Source organism: Pseudorca crassidens, chromosome 2 (genome assembly GCF_039906515.1).
Source record: "Pseudorca crassidens isolate mPseCra1 chromosome 2, mPseCra1.hap1, whole genome shotgun sequence".
NCBI classification, from domain to species: Eukaryota; Metazoa; Chordata; class Mammalia; order Artiodactyla; family Delphinidae; genus Pseudorca; species Pseudorca crassidens.
In genome coordinates, this window is record NC_090297.1 from 111,263,933 (window position 1) to 111,282,629 (window position 18,697).

Consider the following 18,697-nt stretch of genomic DNA (forward strand, 5'->3'; position numbering starts at 1 on the left):
GCGCCGGGGTCAGTGCCTCTGCAGAGGCGGGTCCGGGGTGCATGTTTGGGGGAAGGTAGCAGCAGCTCTACGTGCTGACCGGTTGCGCCCGCGTGGTTAGGGCCCCCCACGTTTTGGGTAAGCAGCTCCCCATCTGCACTGAGCCGGTCTCGGCCAGGCGCTGCCTTCAAACGCAGCCCAAGTGCTCCACGTGCACCTCTCCTACCCAGGATGGGAGCCCCTCCACTCCTAAAAGAGCTAGGCGCGCGCCGCTGTCACTCGCTCCACTCTCTCTGCAAGCATATTTTGGGGGTGTGTGTGGGGGGAGGGTGTCTATTAAAAGCGGGAGCAGGGCCCGCGGACGCTTGCTCCCGAGCCGGTGCAGTTACCGTCCTAGCGAGCACTGCTGGCGCGGCGCAGCTAGCACGCAGGTCTTCCCGCCCGGCCGGGCTGCAGCGGCTCGGGGATTGGCTGCGGAGGGGCGGCCCCGCCCCGTGCCCCGCGGGCGACGGAGGAGTAGAAGCGCGCAGGAAGAAGGAGCTAAGGCTCAGCGTCTGGGCTACAGGGTGGATGTACCTGGCAGGGGCAAGGTACAGCTTTTTGGTTCCCGGCCCCGGGCTGCCGGGCGGACGGTGGCGGGGACCTGGGCGTTGGGAGGCATTTGTGGAAACTGCACCTCTCATTTCCCCTCCATGGTGGCGGGGCGCGTGTTACCCCTCGGAGCTTGTCGCTTGCTCTCGCCAGGTGCGTCTGCAGAACTAATTTTTAGTGGGGTTGGTGGGTGGGAGTGGATACCAGACTGAATTTAAAAACTTTAAATTGAAAAACTTTTTAGCTTAAAAAACTAAACGTGCTGTTGAGGCTAACGCAATACGTTCTAAATCCAATACAAGCCAGGGGGACTGAATGATCCTGGCCACTCATTGGCTTCATTTGTGTGGGCGTTGGTTTGTGAGGTGGAGTGGCAAAAGAAATGCTTGCTTATTCCAGCCATTCTTGAAAATGTGCCTTACCTTTAAAAAAAAAAAAACTTTATTGAGATATAATTTGCACACCATAAAATTCACCTGTTTTAGGTGTACAATTAAAAGGTATTTAGTATATTTACAGTGCAGCCATCACCACAATCTAATTTTAGAACATTTCCCTGTTTACAGCATTTGGGGCGCCAAAAGGAAACCTTGTTAGCAGTCACTCCTCATTCCCCGCCGCCCCCCCCACCCCGCCCCCAGACCTGGGCGGCCACCAGTCTACTTTCTGTCTCTACAGATTTGTCTAGTCTGGACTTTTCATATAAGTGGAATCATAAAATATGTGGCCCTTTGTGTGTGGTTTCTTACTGTAGCATCATGTTTTTGAGATTCATCCATGTTGTGGCATTTATCAATATTTTAGTCCACGTATATTGCCAGATAATATTCCATTCTTTGGGTATACATTTTATTTATCTGTTCATCTGTCAGTTGATGATCATTTGAGTTGTTTCTTGTTTTTTTAAATTTAATTTGTTTTTGGCAGCGTTGGGTCTTCGTTGCTGCATGTGGGCTTTCCTTAGTTTCTTTCTTTAGTTGCGGCCGGGGCCACTCTTCCTTGCGGTGCGCGGGCTTCTCATTGCAGTGGCTTCTCTTGCTGCGGAGCCCGGGCCTTAGGTGTGTGAGCTTCAGTAGTTGCAGCATGCAGGCTCAGTAGTTGTGGCACAAGGACTTAGTTGCTCCGTGGCAGGCATGTGGGATCTTCCCCGACCAGGGATCGAACCCGTGTCCCCTGCATTGGCAGGCAGATTCTTTAACCATTGCGCCACCAGGGAAGTCCCTGAGTTGTTTTTCTTTTGGATATTGTGAACAATGCTGCTGTGAATATTTGTGAACAAGTTTTTGGTGGACGTCAATTTTAATTTATCTTGAGTAGATACCCAGGAGTGGAATTGCTGGGTCATATGGAATTCTCTTTAACTTTTTGAGAGACTGCCAAACTGTGTCCCAAACGGCACCACTTTACATTCCCACCAGCAATATGAGGGTTCCCATTTCTCCACATCTCAACACTTATTGTCTGTCTTTTAAATTATAGCCCTCCTAGTGGATGTGATGTATCATTGTGGCTTTGATTTGCATTTCCTTAATGGCTAAATACGTTGAGAATCTTTTTCATGTGCTTATTGGACATTTGTTTATCTTTGGAGAAATGTCTATCAGGTGATTTGTCCACTTTTAATTGGTTTATTTGCATTATTATTATTATTTTGGCTACGCCAGACTGCATGCAGGATGGTTTCTCTGACCAGGGATCGAACCCAGGCCTCTGCAGTGAAAGCGCCGAATCCTAACCACTAGACCACCAGGGAACTCCCTATTTGCCTTATTATTGAGTTGTAAGAGTTCTTTATATACTCTTTGTCTTTTTTTTTTTAATAAATGTATTTATTTTTGGCTGCCTTGGGTCTTCATTGCTGCACGTGGGCTTTCTCTAGTTGCAGCAAGCAGGGGCTACTCTTCGTCGTGGTGCAGTCTTCTCATTGCGGTGGCTTCTCTTGTTGTGGAGCACGGGCTCTAGGCGCCAGGGCTTCAGTAGTTGTGGCTCGCAGGCTCTAGAGTGCAGGCTCAGTAGTTGTGGCACACGGGCTTAGTTGCTCCATGGCATGTGGAATCTTCCCGGACCAGGGCTCAAACCCGTGTCCCCCGCGTTGGCAGGCGGATTCTTAACCACTGCGCCACCAGGGAAGTACTACTCTTTGTCTTTTTAAAAACGCAAATAAGACACTTTTCCAGACCAAGCAATAGAGTGGAAGCTCATGACTTTTGAGTCATATGGTTTGAATTCAAAAAACAGGGTTCTCTATTTATGAGCATAAATTAAGTGATCTTTGACAGACTACCAGATTATGGTCTCTGAGCCTCCAGGACTTCATCTGTACAGTGGGGTAATAATGGCAAGTTCTGAGAGTTTCCATGAGGATTAAATGAGACAATGTACATTAGCTGTTTAGTTAGCATAGCACCTGGCAGGCCCTTGAAGGCATCTTTGAAAGATTTATGCTGGGCCCTTGCTTGGGAGGTGTTGGTGCCCTCCCTGTTCCAGAAGCCCATAGGTTTTTCCAGGGATTACCAGGAAATTGGGAGTAACAGCCATAGCCTGATTCTGCCCATAAACCTCTCTATTTTTATTCATCGATACTTAAGCCTTTTAATTATCTTAACCACTGTTAGTTCTATTTAAATTTAGTTGCAACTAAAGCGGTTTCCTCCTGCAGCTGGGAACAATTTAGAGGACAGCGTTACTACTTTCTTTTAAAATTTAATGTTTTAATTTTTGTTTCTCCCAAAGTAAAGAAAAAAATTCCTTTAAAATGACTTTGACAGCCTTCTTACCTGCAGGAAAAGAACCAAGGGCTGATCTGTCATGCCTCTGCAATGAAGCCTCCATGAAAACCCAAAAGTATGGGTTCTGAGAGCTTCCGGGTTGGTGAACACAGTAGAGATTTGGGGACAGTGACGCACCTAGAGAGCATGGAAGCTCTGTGCCCTTTCCTTGTACCTTGCCCCATGCATCTCTCCCATCTGGCTGTTCCTGAGTTATATACTTTTTAAATAAATGGCAATCTAGTAAGGAAAATGTTTCTCTGAGATGTGAGCCACTCTAGCAAAGTGATGGGACCCAAGGAGGGGTCGTGCGAACCTCCAGTCTCTAGGTGGTCAGTCAGAAGCACAGGTGACTGGCATCTGAAGCAGGGCAGTCCTGTGGGACTGAGCCCTTAACCTGTGTAATCTGATGCTATCTCCTGGGTAGACAGTGTCAGAACTGAGTTGCATTGTAGGACACCCAGCGGGTGTCTGGAGCAGTGCTTGGTGGTGTGGTAAAACTGCTCCCCGGCTACATCGGAATTGGTGACCAGAACCCTTAATAGGTTCTGGGGATTAAGATACGGACCGCTTTGCTGGGGGGCATGATTCTGCCTGCCGCAGTACCTGTTCAGTAATGTGATGCGGAATGATCCTGGCATTCCTCTAACTGTGGCTGGTTGGCTTTGCAGGAGATCCTGTTGGAAAGAAACTGCAGCATGTAAGTTGTTTCCTTTTGCTGATAAACAAGCCTCCTTCCACCCCACAGCCTTCTGTTCCTTCTCCTCCTGCCTCCCAATGCCCAGAGCTTAGGAGTCAACCCCAGCATTTCTTGCCTGTTGATTCTGACACTAAATGTGCTGTAACAATTAGCGATTAAAAAGGTCCAGTGGAGGGCTTCGTGCTTGGAACCCGAGTCTGGAAGGAGGAAGGGAAGCCCTCTGTCAGGAAGCGGGTATGGAGGCTTCTGCCGGGCCCTGCTTGTTATGCCCAAACTCCTTCTGTTGGAGTTTGCCCTTGGGAGGTGCAATGCTAAGCCCTGTGTTTGACAGGTCCTGGAGCAGCAGTGACTTCGGACCCTCTGCTGAAGTATTTGGGAAGAATGGAGTGTTGGAGGAACAGAAATTTCCAAGTGAGTTAGCTTGGGAGTTTGCTTGGTGCTGGGACGCTCAGTCTGTAACCTGGATCCTAATTAATCTACTCAGTTTCTCTTCAAGCATGAAACCTGAGATCCTGCCCTTGCTCCAGTCACCACGTTTCCTTTCATGTGAGGGATGCATCCCTCTGCCACACACTGTGCAGACCCTCAGGCGCTGTTGCGCTGGCTGCTCCTAACCCCATACTTCTCTTTAATCCTTATCTCCTCCCATTTCACCCTCCACCATCTCCAAAGTGATCTTTCTGCAACCTAGCCGTGTTGATGTCACCTCTCTGATTAAACCCTTCACCTCCTTCTCACGGCCAGTGGACTCTGCTGAGACTGCTGTGGGCAGCAGTCAGCAATTTCAGCAGTTGGCCTGGCCTGCCTTTCTTGCTTCTGCTCTCGCCACTCACCCACCTGCAGCGTGCGTCTAGCTATTCCTGACTCCAGGCAGCCTCCCAGACGCCTTTTCGCATCTCCATGCCTTTGCATGTGCCCTGCCCTCTGCCTGGATTCCCTTCTGCCTCCCTCCTGCATTAACCCCCACTTCCTTCCCTCCTTCAGCTGAATGTTAACTTTGAAATACTACCCACTTTGGTCCTGAAACTACATAATACCCCATTGGAAGCGCTGGATTCCTGGTGTGCTGATGACTCGCTGTCCTCCCAACCCCCAGAGAGTACACTCCTGCCTTGAAGGCAGTGATATCCAAGGCCGACACTTAACACTGGACCACTCCCATAACCCTGATAAGTGTCTGCTGACCGATTGAGTGCTGTATAACCCTTCACTGATCACGGGGGGGAGGAATGTTTGAAGGGGACTGTGTGTGTATGTTTTAACCTTGAGGAAAATGTGTCACTTATCACATGTTCTAACTCCTCTGAATCCTCTAGCCTTACACCTGCCTTCTTTTTGGCTATTTTTCTTCTTAGGATTCAAGAAAAGAGAGACACAGGTGTACGTTGGCAACCTCCCGCTGGATATCTCTGAGGTATGCTTCACTCTCTGTGAACGGTTGCTTCTTATCTTCTTAGGTCTCCCCCATACGACTTAAACCTGCCAGTAGCAGTTTTACCAGTTTTAAAATGTATTTTAGAGCTACGAATGTGCAAGTAGTCGCTGGTTGGTGACTGCGCTGACCAGCTCACAGCCAATTCACGGTTTGCCTTGGACTTCCCACTTTTAGTGTGGAGCATCCTGCAATCAACCATCCATGTAAACCTGGATGGGTGTCACCCTCCTTATCGCTTTGAATGGAGGGGCAGCGGTGAGGCAGCTTCCCTTTAGGAAGGGGGCCTTGTGAGGGTTCAGTTGCCGATCCTTTGGTCATAGGGAGCAGTGGGGTCTCAGCCAAGAAACTACACCCATTTCACTTTGAAATGAACCAGTTCGGTCAGTTGGCTGTGTACTTAGAGAGTAGAATATAAACAACCATATTTGACCCCTGGAGTCTTCCTGTCTATTTGGGGAGGCCAGACCACCAAACCTGAAATAATTATAGAACAACATAAGTACTTAAAATTTGTAATAAGTGCATTTGAAGTATAGATGAAGAGAGAACGGAAGTGTAATCTACTGATTTGAAGCATCCCCTGCCTTTTTAATGTTTTTGGAGCATTTAAAAATTTGCGAGTAACGCAGAATAATGTGCCTGGGGCTCACTCAGCACGCTAAAAGATAACCTGGTCCTTGCGCTCAAGCTCAGTCTTAGATGAAGGATGAGAGAAACTAACTTTTGTGGAGCCCCTGCTGCATGTCAGACATTTTCCAAAAATGTCCTGGTCTCGTGCCCCCTTGCCAATTAGCTAAACTCAATCTTCTCTGCCCAAATTGTGCCGTATTGCTTTTACACCAGTTACTATATTTTAATTATCAGAGATGCTCCGGGAAATAGGCTAAATGCTTCATTAGTGTGGTTTTATTAAATTCTTATAATAACTCTGGGTGGTGGGTGGTAGTTCCATCTTGGAGATGAGGCAGCTAAGGCTCTAAGAGGTCCCCCCTACCCAAGTACACAGACCTAGTGAGTGGTTGGCCAAGAGTTGAGTCCATGTCCAGTTGCCCCCAAGTACCAAACCACATAATCCATAAGACGTGTAAATAACTCACCATAAAAAGAGATGAATCTGTTATGTTTTTATCTGACAAAGAGAGAAGAACATGGTATTGGAGCCCAGAGAATAAAGTAATTCATTTTGACCCAGTGAATTAAACCGAGAGTCAAAGGGGTGGGTTGGGGGATTCTTGGCATCTGAGAGAAGAGAGTACTGGGGCTGATTCCCCTTCCCCTTGTTGGCAGGCTGCTACAACCCATTATTTGACAGTGAGATGAGGGCAGGAGCCCTGCAGGCAGTTCTGCAGTGGTCTTGGGGAGGCGAGGCACTGAGAGGCTCTGCCACCTCTCTCCAGAAGACCCTGTTTCGCAGCCCAGCACCTGGGGCTTGCTTGGCTATGCTGACCCACACCGTGGTATAGGGGGCCTTTGATCCTTGCCCCCTTCACGGGAAAGCAGCAGCCTTCCCCACGGTGCTTTCTTCCAACTTAACAAACGCAGACCAGTCTCATAGGAGAGGACAGACATGAGCTAAAGAAGTAGGTTTTTAAAAAGAAGTTTCTTATTTTAACATTAATGCTGGACTTCCCTGGTGGTGCAGTGGTTAAGAATCCGCCTGCCAATGCAGGGGACAGGGGTTCGAGCCCTGGTCCGGGAAGATCCCACATGCTGCGGAGCAACTAAGCCCGTGCACCACAACTACTGAGCCTGCGCTCTAGAGCCCGTGAGCCACAACTACTGAAGGTCGCGCGCCTAGAGCCTGTGCTCCACAAGAGAAGACACCGCAATGAGAAGCCTCCACTCGCTGCAGCTAGAGAAAGCCCGCTCAGCAACGAAGATCCAATGCAGCCAAAAATAAATAAATAAATAAATTAAAAAAAAAAAAAAGAACAGAAAAACATTAATGCCTCATGAAGAACCATGAAGGGTCTGCGACTTTACCCTGCTTGCAAACCAACAGATTAGCCTGCAGCAGTTTCATGGCTGTTGGTAGAAGATGAAAGTCTTGGATCAGAGATGAAAGATGATTTATTATTCATAGCAATAACAGTAGCCAGGATTTTTTACTTTATTAACCTTTCTTTTTTTATTGAGATATAAATCACATACCATAAAATTCATTATTTTAAAGCATAAAATTCAGTGGTTTTTAGTATATTCACCAGGTTGTGCAGCCATCACCACTAATTCCAGAATATTTTCATCACCCCCAAGTAAATCTCATACCCGTTAGCAGTCCCTCCTCCTCTCTTCCTCCAGCCCCTGGCAACCACTAATTTACTTTCTGTCTATGGATTTGCCTATCCTGGCTATTTCATGTAAATGAAGTCATACAACGTGTGGCATTTTGTGTGTTCTTTCACTTAGTATAATGTTTTCAGGGTTCACATGTTTTATAGCATGTCTCAGTACTTCATTCCTTTTTATGGCTAAAATATTTATATGGATATACCACAATTTGTTTATCCATTCATCACTGGACATTTGGGTTGTTGCCACTTTCTGGTTTTTATGAATAATGCTCTGCACATTGGTGTACATGTTATGTGTAAACATATGTTCCAGTTGTCTTTGGTATATACCTAGCAGTGAAATTATTGGGTCACATGATAACTCTGTGCCAAACTGTTTTCCAAAAGAGCTGTAACATTTTCACATTCATACCAGCAATGTATGGGGATTCCAATGTATGGGGATTCCAGTTTCTCCACTTCCTTGCCCAAATCTGTTACTGTCTTTTTTTTTTTTTTAATAAATTTATTTTATTTATTTAATTTTGGCTGCATTGGGTCTTCGTTGGCTGCTCACGGGCTTTCTCTAGTTTCGGCGAGTGGGGCTACTCTTTGTTGCGGTGCGCGGGCTTCTCATTGCCGTGGCTTCTCTTGTTGCAGAGCATGGGTTCTAGGTGCACGGGCTTCAGTAGTTGTGGCACACAGGCTTCAGTAGTTGTGGCACGCAGTCTCAGTAGTTGTGGTGCGTGGGCTTAGTTGCTCCGCGGCATGTGGGATCTTCCCAGACCAGGGATCGGACCCGTGTCCCCCTGCACTGGCAGGCGGATTCTTAACCACTGCGCCACCAGGGAAGTCCCTGTTTCTTTTCTTTTTTTTTTTTTTCTTTACGGGGGCCTCTCACTGTTGCGGCCTCTCCCGTTGTGGAGCACAGGCTCCGGACACGCAGGCTCAGCGGCCATGGCTCACGGGCTCAGCCGCTCCACGGCATGTGGGATCTTCCCGGACCGGGGCACGAACCCGCGTCCCCTGCATCGGCAGGCGGACTCTCAACCAGTGCACCACCAGGGAAGCCCTGTCTTTTTATTATTGAGTTGAAAGAGTTCTTTATACATTCTGGATACAGGTCTCTTATCAGATATATGATTTGGAAATATTTTCTCCCATCAGTTGTATTTTTAGTTTCTCTATAGTGTCCTTTGAAACTCAGAAGTTTAATTTTGATGAATTCCAATTTTGTGTTTTTCTTTGGTTGCTTGTGCTTTAGGTGCCATATCTAAGAATCCATTGCCTAATCCAAGATCACAAGGATGTACACTTATGCATTCTTTTAAGAGTTTTATAGTTTTAGCTCTCATATTTAGGTCTATGATCCTTTTTAAAAAAATTTATTTATTTTTGGCTGCATTGGGTCTTCCTTGCTGTGTGCAGGCTTTCTCTAGTTGTGGCGAGCGGGGGCTGCTCTTTGTTGCGGAGCACAGGCTCTAGGTGCGCAGGCTTCAGTATTTGTGGCACATCGGCTCTGTAGTTCTGGCTCGTGGGCTCTAGAGCACAGGCTCAGTAGTTGTAGCACATGGGCTTAGTTGCTTCATGGCATGTGGGAGCTTCCTGGACCAGGGCTCGAACCCGTGTCCCCTGCATTGGCAGGAGGATTCTTAACCACTGTGCCACCAGGGAAGTCCTGTGATCCTTTTTGAATTCGTTCTTCTGGGTGGTTTGAGGTAGGGGTCAGTTTCATTCTTTTGCATGTAGATGTCCAGTTGTCCTAGCATCATTTGCTAAAAAGATTATTTTTCCTCAATGAATTATTTTGGCATCCTTGTTGAAAATCAGTTGACCGTAAATGTGGCAGTTTATTTCTGGAGTCTCATTCTATTCCATTGATCTGTATGCCTTTCCTTATGCCAGTACTGCACTTGCTTACTGTAGCTTTGTAGTAAGTTTTGAAATTGATCACACACTTACTCTTGAACCCATTGGTTTGCTTTCTGCCCTCACCAGTTTTCTCAAACTGGTCTTGCTGAGTATATGAGTAACCTTCATGATGCCAAATGGATTTAAAATCTTCAAATGCCTCTGTTTCCATAATTCTGATAGATTGGATAACCTGAAAACCCTCTCACAAGAAAATACTTGGAAATAGAAGCTAAAATATAGGAAATACCACTTTTAAATACATATCTGACTCCTAAGAAAGTAAGGAAAATTAATAGGGCCCCAAATAAGCAATAACTGAAAACCAGGAGAGTCTGGCCATTGCCCTAGGATCTGTGCCTACCTCAAAACCCAAAGAGTAGATTGGATTATAACAGCCATGTCAGGACAGGAGATGACACTCTGGGCCTATGTGAGGAGGGGAATGGTAACTGACATCCCCGCAAAAGCAGGATTGTTGAAGGGCTGGACCCTTAGTGAAAGTGTGAACCACAGAAACTTTGCTCATTGGCCCAGGGTGGTGTTGAGGAAGTTAATCTGTCTTGGCCTGGATCTGGGGCTGGTAGGGCTAAGCAGTCTCCCCAAGAACATGTAACAGTAGGCCTGATTTCATGTGACTTGGGGTTTAAATTCATATTACTTACAAGGTCTGGGAACCTTCAAGCTAAAATTTAACCTTTGATAAAGTTAAAAACCCAATTCACAGAAAAACATTTGGACTGAATGGAAGGAAACCTCCAAAATCTGATGAAGACTATCTACAAAAAATACACAGAAAACATGATCACTTGGGAAACAGAAGTATTTTAAAATCAGGAACAAGACATGAGTGCCTCTATCACTTCTGTTTAACATTTTATGTGATTTCTTAGCTAGAGCAAGTGAGAAAATAAAAAAAATAAGAGGTGTAAGAATTGGAAAGGAAAAAACAAAGCTGTCATTATTTGCAGATGATTGCCTAAGTTGAAGCTTAAAAGACTCTTGGACGTGTTAGAATTATTGAGAGTTAAGTTGGTTGAATATAAGCTAAATATACAAAAGTCAATTGTATTTCTATACAAGAGGAACAAAAAATACAAAGAGCTAGAATATAATAAAAGTTGTGCAAGACATATACACAGAAAATTATGAGACTTTACTGAAGGTCATTAAAGAAGACCTAAATAAAGAGATGGATAAGAAGAATCAGTTTTATGATCCTTAAATTGATATATAGGTTCAATGCCATTGTGATCAAAATACCCAAAGGTTTTCCAAAGGACTTGACAAGGTGATTCTAAAATTTACATGGATCAGAACAGTCCCATGAATAACTGCACCCTTCTGAAGAAGAATAAGGGGGACAGAGAGGAGAGCAAATTTTCCACTGTAATAATGATGATCTTGATGTGGGTGCATTGCTAATAGTCAACATATGCAACAGAGTAAAAAGTCCAGAAATAGACCTACACATATATGAGCAGTTGGTGTGTGTAACCAGGTGGTATTGTAGATCAGTTGGGAAAGAAGGGACTATTCAGTAAACTGGTTCTGAAACATTTCATTATCCATACAGGAAAAATGAAGTTGGGCCTTAACCTTATAACATACATGGAATGGATTCTAGATGGATTAAGGACTTAACAATGTACGGCAAATATAATACTTACGGACACAACTTTGATAGCTTTCCCTTTGAGATCGGGAAAAAGATATGGACACCAGGTATTGCTATTACTGTCAGCATTGTACAGGTGGCCTTGGTCAGTGCAATAGGCAAGGAAAAAGAATAAGAATTGGAAAGGCAGAAATAAGTGTCATCAGTGCAGGCGATATGATTGTGGTAGTAGAAAATCATGACCAGTTATCTGTATTCCCAGCTTGTACCTTGCCCATGAACTCTGAACTTGTATATTCAATTGCCTAAGTCCTTATCTCTACTTGGGCAACTAATAGGCGTTTCACACTTAATGTGTCCAGCCTGCTCCTCCCACAGTCTTCCCCATCTCAGTACATGGCCCAAACCTGGGAAATATTCTCGTTTCATACCTCATATGTTTTTCACATTCAGTCTGTCAGCAGGTATAAGAATATACCTAGAATCAAACAATCTTTTGCATCAGAAGGGAGGGAGGGAATGGAATATCTCTTTAAATTTGCCAAAATTAACAATGGAAGGATAAAAAGGGAATAAAGACTGGTGACCTCTGGGGAGGGAAAGAAAAAAGGGTAGAAGGGAGAGGGTGGCACAATTTCTGAACTTACCTTGTATTTCTTTTTTAATTTTAATTTTTTGCACTCAAGATAGTTTTATTCATTGAATATTAAATCAGTATTAAAATCTCACCTCTTTTTAAAGGCATTAATAAAAATAAGACTTTAAGTTTTCTGCAAATAAAAAGTCAATGCAAAAAAGTTCCCAGGGCTGCAAAGCCCTGCTCTGTTCTCTACTAAAGGGATTTCTAAACTGAGGCTGATTTCAATCTCAGGATTCTCCCTGGGGGCCCAAAGGGAAACAATCAATCAGGAAGGGCTCAGACTTTTCTCCCCATGCAGACATCTTCTCCTGGGACACCCTCTTCTCTGTCCCTACCCACGACGCAAAACCTTGTATTATTGTTTTGACTTTAAAATATGTAAATGTGCCAGAGAAAAGAATTATTCCAAGTGACCTCAGAATATGGTATTTTGACTGTAGATCCTCAGTAGGATATACTACAAGCATAAAAAGAACTGCAAAGGAATCTTAAACTTTATTCAATAATTTTGTTGTCTGTAGTAATCCTGGTATTGTTATTTGAACCTGTTACATATTTAAAATAAGATACAATAAGTATTTAATGTTGTTAGGAATAAAGATTTTCAGCATAAGAGAAAAGATATAAAAGTAAAAGAAATTAAATAAAAACTATCTGCAGCTCTTATATATGAGTTAGAATCCATGATTACAATGATTATTTTCCCTTTCAAAGATACATATCTTCTAACTCTGTTCATTGAAAGACCTTGGTACTCTAACAACCCAGTGGCATTAAGCTCCTACCTGCTAGATTTCTCACTTTAAGTACCATTCCCCACTGAAAGGAACTAGGCCTTCTTAGGGAAATGCCTGATTCCAGGTCTGGAGCTGTTATGCCAGAAAGCTAGAAAGCTCTCAAAGGCTATTAGGGTTTGGTTGAAGGGATGGGAGAGGTTGTGATTAGAGGTGAGATAACTTGTTTCTTGGAGCTATGTGCTGGAATGTTTGCAGATGTAGTGATGAGGTGTTCGAGATTTGTTTCAGAGCAGCCTAGTGGTAGGGAGAGGTGTAGATGAAATCATGTAAATGTCCATGACTTAAGAATTTTTTTTTTTCAGGCAAGGCTTTATTGGGGGTTCGTGCTGTAACACAAAGGAGTGAAAACAAGGAACAGGTGCCCTTGCTCGCTCCTTTTTTTTTTTTTTTTGAGTTGAGCATTAGTAAGTCTAAGTGATAGGTATATAGGGATTTGTTATACTATTTTCTATGTGTTTGAAAGTTTCCAAATAAAAATAAAAAAGCATAAGAACAAGGGAAAAGGAGGTCCTACAGGCCAAAGATGGGACAATTTGTGTTTCAAAAATACTAATGACTACCTCTGATTAAAACTACTGTGATAAAAAGCAATAATTTGTAGTAATACCTAAAGAAGTAATACCTAAAGAAAGCAAAGCTTGCTGGACACGTTGAAGGTAGCAAGACAATAGTTCATTAATATAAAACTTGACAATTAAAGGGAAAGAATAAGTGTTTATTTTGCTTTGCCAACACCAGTGCCATTTTCTCACCCTAGTGGATGAGAAAAAGTTCTTTACAGAGCACCTTTAGCTCATAAATGCCAAAGAAACGATAGAAAGTCATCATTCTGCAAACCATAATAAAATACCTGTTTCAGACAGTAGTTATCAGAGCATGGTAAATGCATTCGGTAAAATATTTTTTTTAATACATTTATTTATTTATTTTTGGCTGTGTTGGGTCTTTGTTGCTGTGCGTGGGCTTTCTGTAGTTGTGGCGAGCGGGGGCCACTCTTCGTTACAGTGAGTGGGCTTCTCATTGCGGTGGCTTCTTCTGTTACGGAGCAGGGCTCCAGGCGCACGGGCTTCAGTAGTCGTGGCTTGAGGGCTCCAGAGCGCAGCCTCAGCAATTGTGGCACATGGGTTTAGCTGCTCCATGGCATGTGGGATCTTCCCAGACCGGGGATCGAACCCATGTCCCCTGCATTGGCAAGTGGACTCTCAACCACTGTACCACCAGGGAAGCCCAATTAGGTAAAATATTGATGGGCAGTTTTAATCAGGCTGTTACTATCTGAATTTGTTGATTAATTTAGCATCACTAAAAGTAAGACAACCAGATACAAGCCTCCTAAAGTGATATAATTTTATTGAAGAGTATCACACCATCTATAAAGTGTTCTAGCCAAAAATGTAAATAATAGCATGAAAGCAGCCATAGACAATAAGTAAATGACTGTGCATGGCTGCATTCCAGTAAAACTTTACTTACAAAAAGGGTGGTAGGTTGGATTTGGCCCAAGGCTGTGGTTTCCTGACATCTGCTATTGAAGGTACAAAAATATGGGAGTTTTCTCCTTTATTTTATTATTTATATATTTATGTATTTTTGGCTGTGCCCCACGGCTTGTGGGATCTTAGTTTCCCGACCAGGGATTGAACCTGCGCCCTCGGCAGTGAAAGCGCGGAGTCCTAACCACTGGACTGCCAGGGAATTCCCTCTTTTATTTTAATTATGGTAAAATTTGACAAGAAGAAAAGTATGGTTTTGCATGATATCATGAAATGAATGTAGGATTTAAAGTTAGAAGCCTTGGGTTCAAATCCTGACTCTAAATTGGCTGTGTAATTTTAGGGCAGTCACTTAACCTTTCTGATCCTTATTTTATGCTTCTGAGAATGAGGACAGTAATAATGGACACTTCACAGGGTGGTTTTAAAGATGAAATGGAATAAGGTATGTGAAAGTGCTTTATAAACTGAAAATGCTAAGCACATATCGCTTGTTCTCACAAATTGCTTGTTGCTCAGCATCTTCTAGATTCATCTGTAATAAACATTAAATATTTAAAAGTAAAAGCAAACTAGAAAATTTGAATTTAAATGTAATATAGATACGAAGACTGAGAGAAATGAGCTATACATTATGCATTTCTCTTTTCCGAAGCCAACAAAGTGACTTTAGATTGGTAAAAGCTGCTTTTAACAGAAGATGGTATAAATATATTTTTCCAAAGTAGAATTTTCTAGGGAAACATTGGTTTTCATCACAGGTGTGGGATGTATAGTGGTAACGTGCTGGTGGGGGAGCTGAGGAAGGAGGAAGTGGAGAAGCGCAGGTAGGTGTTGACAGGGAGGCCTTTGCGGTGGGCAGCAGGAGCGCATCCGTGACCTGCAAGAAAGCATTTTCAGTAGAGCAGGAACATGGCGAAACTGCAGGCAGCCGGGAGGGAGTGGGCGGGGAGGAAACGGAGGCATTAAGCGGACACGGCTCTTTCTACACCTTTGGCAGAAAAGTGAAAAAATAGGGTGTTGCTTAAAAGGGCATCAGGGTTGGGTAGATGCTATCTCACAAAAGGGAGGGCAGCCAGGGGAAGGAGTGGGACCAGGGTCCATGGGGAAGGGAGGCAGCCTGAGGGCAGGCAGGAGGGAGAGTTGAGAGTGGGATGGAGAAATGTCCAGGGACGGGAGGTGGCCATATACCCGGCCAGTGGAGGCCAGGCTGCAGTGAGCAAAGTGGGGAGGGGAGCCTTGCAGAGAAGGGCGTGGTGGATATGAGAGCTCCCTCAGAGGCTGACCAGTGATGGTGTGTCCTCCCTCAGTGCACTGCCCACTCCGGGCTTTACTTTTACCCTCAGACTTCACTCCGCCCCATCTGTTAGAGATCATACATTTACAAACTATAAGCTCCTTGAGTGCAAGGCTTATGTCAAATTCAAATCAGTATCTCCTGTAACACTCAGCATAACGCTGTGTGTAACCCATGTTTGCTGAATGTCTGTAGGACGTGTGAGGGAAGAAATGAAGGGAAATTGCCACGAATACAGGACTGAGTCAGCAGGGGCAGTTGGCCTTGCATGGTTGGTTTGGTTAAAGCAAGCCTCCCCACCTAGGTAGCGATGAAAGGGAGATAGCCTACATTCCTAATAAATTAAAAGTCACTTCCTCCTGGGAGCCCACCGTCTCCAAATTTGGGTTAGATACCCATACTGTGTGCTCCCGGAGGCATGTGTACTTCCTCATTATGGCATTTTGCACCCTCTGGTGAAATGGTCTGCTTACTTGATGGACTCGTCTGTACCCCACACATCTGTTGAGCTTCAGTTGAAGGCAGGGCTCATATCTTTCTTGTCTCTGTATTTGCATCACTGAGCACAAAGCCTGGCACACGCTCAGCACGTCATAGGTTCTCATTAAGTCTGTGTTCAGTTGATTACAGATTAGCTGATTGGGGATCTGAAACATTGAGAACTGATTGTAAGTATTGTCTCTGGGTCTCTTTCTCTTTTAAACCCTGCCATTGTAGGAGGAAATTCGGTGCCTTCTAAAGGACTTCAACCCTCTCCATGTCCACAAAATCCAGAATGGCTGCAAATGGTAATGACTGTTCTTCCTTTGTTTTCTTTGGGAAGCAACTCCTTTCCTCTTTGTCCATTTTGCTGATGCACTGATGTTACAGACTAGCTCAACAACTCCCAAAGCCACACCCACTGCGACTTGGCAGAGTGACATTTGGGAAACCCCCTTTCCACGTCCAACCCTCTGACTTGGCAGCTAACGCTGCCTTATCCATACAGCCTTGGTTTGGAAGTCCAGAGACCTGGGTTTGCTTTTGGTCATGTCCTTGCTCTGGTTTCTGACTCGAGGCAAGTTACTGTACCTCCCTCAGCCTTGGTTGCCCCTGAAATCTGGACCTACTCATATTTTCCCTTTCTTATTTTCCAGGCAGTAAAAGGGCTTTGAAATTTTGTGGGGAGCGGCGTGAAGGAAGCCCAGAGCCGTGCCCTATGTTATACGGTGATAGGGTCAGCATGTGTCTCCTGATCCCCAGGACACCCAGGACAGGCTGTCCCACTGCCCATCCCAGCCCAAATGTGGATGTCACTGTGGCCTCCTGGTGTGTTAGTGTCAGCCCAGCTCCTCTCCTGTCCCCACAGAGGGGAGAGGAGACTTTTCCTAGGCTTGGGCTTGGTGCCCTCCTGTGGCTCTGCTCTGAGCCGGGCTCAGAGCTGCCCTCTCTTTCCTTTGCAGCTTCGCATTTGTAGATGTGGGCTCCATGCAGAAAGTGGCGCTTGCGATCCAGGAGCTGAATGGGAAGCTCTTCCGCAAACGAAAACTGTACGTGAATTCCAACAGGTCTCCCAAGAGGACCCTTGATGTGACTGAGTGGACCCAGGAACTGCTGGTAGGTGTCTGGCCTCTCTGCGCTCTGGTTTGCTCTGTGCTCACTCTTCAGAGCTTGGCCGACTTTGCTTTCTGGACTTTCCTCCTCCTTCCATCCCAGTCGTACTGTGGACAGAGCAGGGGCTGGGATGAAATTCGGGAACTTTTATGACCTTTAACGGTTGGAAGCAAGGTTAGTATGGAAAACTTGGAATTTTGAAATGAAAGGAAGGCTGTATTCTTAGCAAGGACAAAAAAAGGGTTATTAGGCAATTCAGTCAGGGCTTTTTCAACGTGGGTTATGGAAATTGAGGCTTTTACTTGTTTAACGTAGCAGACATTAATCGAGTATCTGTTGTTTGCACAGCCTTGTTCTGGGTGCTGGTGTGAGGGTAAGTAAGACAAAAGTGAATAAAATCTGGTCCTTCCTGGCAGAGAGACAAATGTGAGGTATTGCAAGGGGAGAGTTAATGGTGGGTTAGCGCCTGGTGGGGGCTGCCTTTGTGGACAGAGACGAGAAGGCCCGTAACTAAGCCCCGGGAGCTTCCCTCCGGTGAGGTGGGCCCGTTCTCGGTAGGTAAAGGTGAACCAGGAGCAAAGCATCTCACTTCAGAGCCTGAATTGTTAGCGATTGAGTTGTTCTGATTTCCTCATATATACAGCCGACAGTGACTTAAACAAGTTAGCTATTTGTTTTTCTTTCCTGTAGAAGAATTCAGGAGGTAAGGAGTCCAAGGTTGGTATGGGCACTCCATGGTGTTATCAGAGTTCCAGGCAGGAAGAAGGGGAGAGGCAGAGGGTGGAGAGGCTGTATCCTCATAAAAGCTGCATTCTCAGAAGCCTGACCACAATTCTACTCCTGTTGTGTTGGAGAGAACTACAACTGGTGACCTTCAGTGCAGAGGAGGCTGGAAAATATAGCTTATTTTAAAATAGGTACATTGTTACTAAACTTGGGGATCTGTCAGCAAGGGAAGGGAGAATGCCTGTTGGCAGGCAGTTAACAAGGTCAGCCACTGCTGCAGAAGTTGGAGATGGGAGTTGAGAGGTGGGTAGGAATCATCACAGTAAGATTGTCAGAGGTGGCTCCCCTTGCTAGTCCAAACTATTCTCTTTCCATTCTCCTTAAACTCTAGCTCTTGGAAGGGCAGGCTGTCAGATTATGCTACGTACTGACCTTGGTTGCAGTCATCTGCCATTCTCGCTGTCATGCTCCCCTGATAACTTCAGCTTCTGACTCACTGTCTTTCTCTCTTACTGACACTCACATTGTGTCCCTGTGAATGATCTAAGAGCCTGGCCCCTTATTTCTAGAGCATTTATCTTTAATGATCTTTTCTTCCACTCAGTCACAGTTTCCCTTTCCCTGAGTTATATCTCAGACCTTGTCATTGCTCATAACTGAACATCTCCACAATATCCATTTCGAGCATCCCACTCTGCCCCTGTCCCCTTCTTTGCAGCTCTCTTACTTTGGAGGAGCAGTTCTCAAACTTGAATAGCGTCAGAATCACTGCTGAGCTTGGGAAACAGCTTGCTGAGCCTCACCTGCAGAGATGCTGATTGAGTGCATCTGGGGCAGGGCTTGAGACTTTTCACAAGTGCCAGGTGGTCCTGGGAC

General features: G+C 45.0%; 1 protein-coding gene across 5 annotated transcripts in view; it reads left to right on the forward strand.

The window, feature by feature from the left end:
- The first annotated feature begins 6 nt into the window (after window positions 1–6).
- TDRD10 (tudor domain containing 10) overlaps window positions 7–18,697 on the forward strand; it is a 53,706-nt gene continuing 35,015 nt past the window's right edge. For 2 of the 5 annotated variants that reach the window (XM_067727972.1, XM_067727976.1), the window contains exons 1-6: window positions 140–569; window positions 4,010–4,038; window positions 4,370–4,449; window positions 5,394–5,452; window positions 16,220–16,290; window positions 16,945–17,098. In XM_067727972.1, coding sequence (XP_067584073.1) covers window positions 4,037–4,038; window positions 4,370–4,449; window positions 5,394–5,452; window positions 16,220–16,290; window positions 16,945–17,098 — 366 coding nt within the window. In that variant the 5' untranslated portion in view covers window positions 140–569; window positions 4,010–4,036. The other 3 variants (XM_067727973.1, XM_067727977.1, XM_067727975.1) reach the window with 3 other exon arrangements.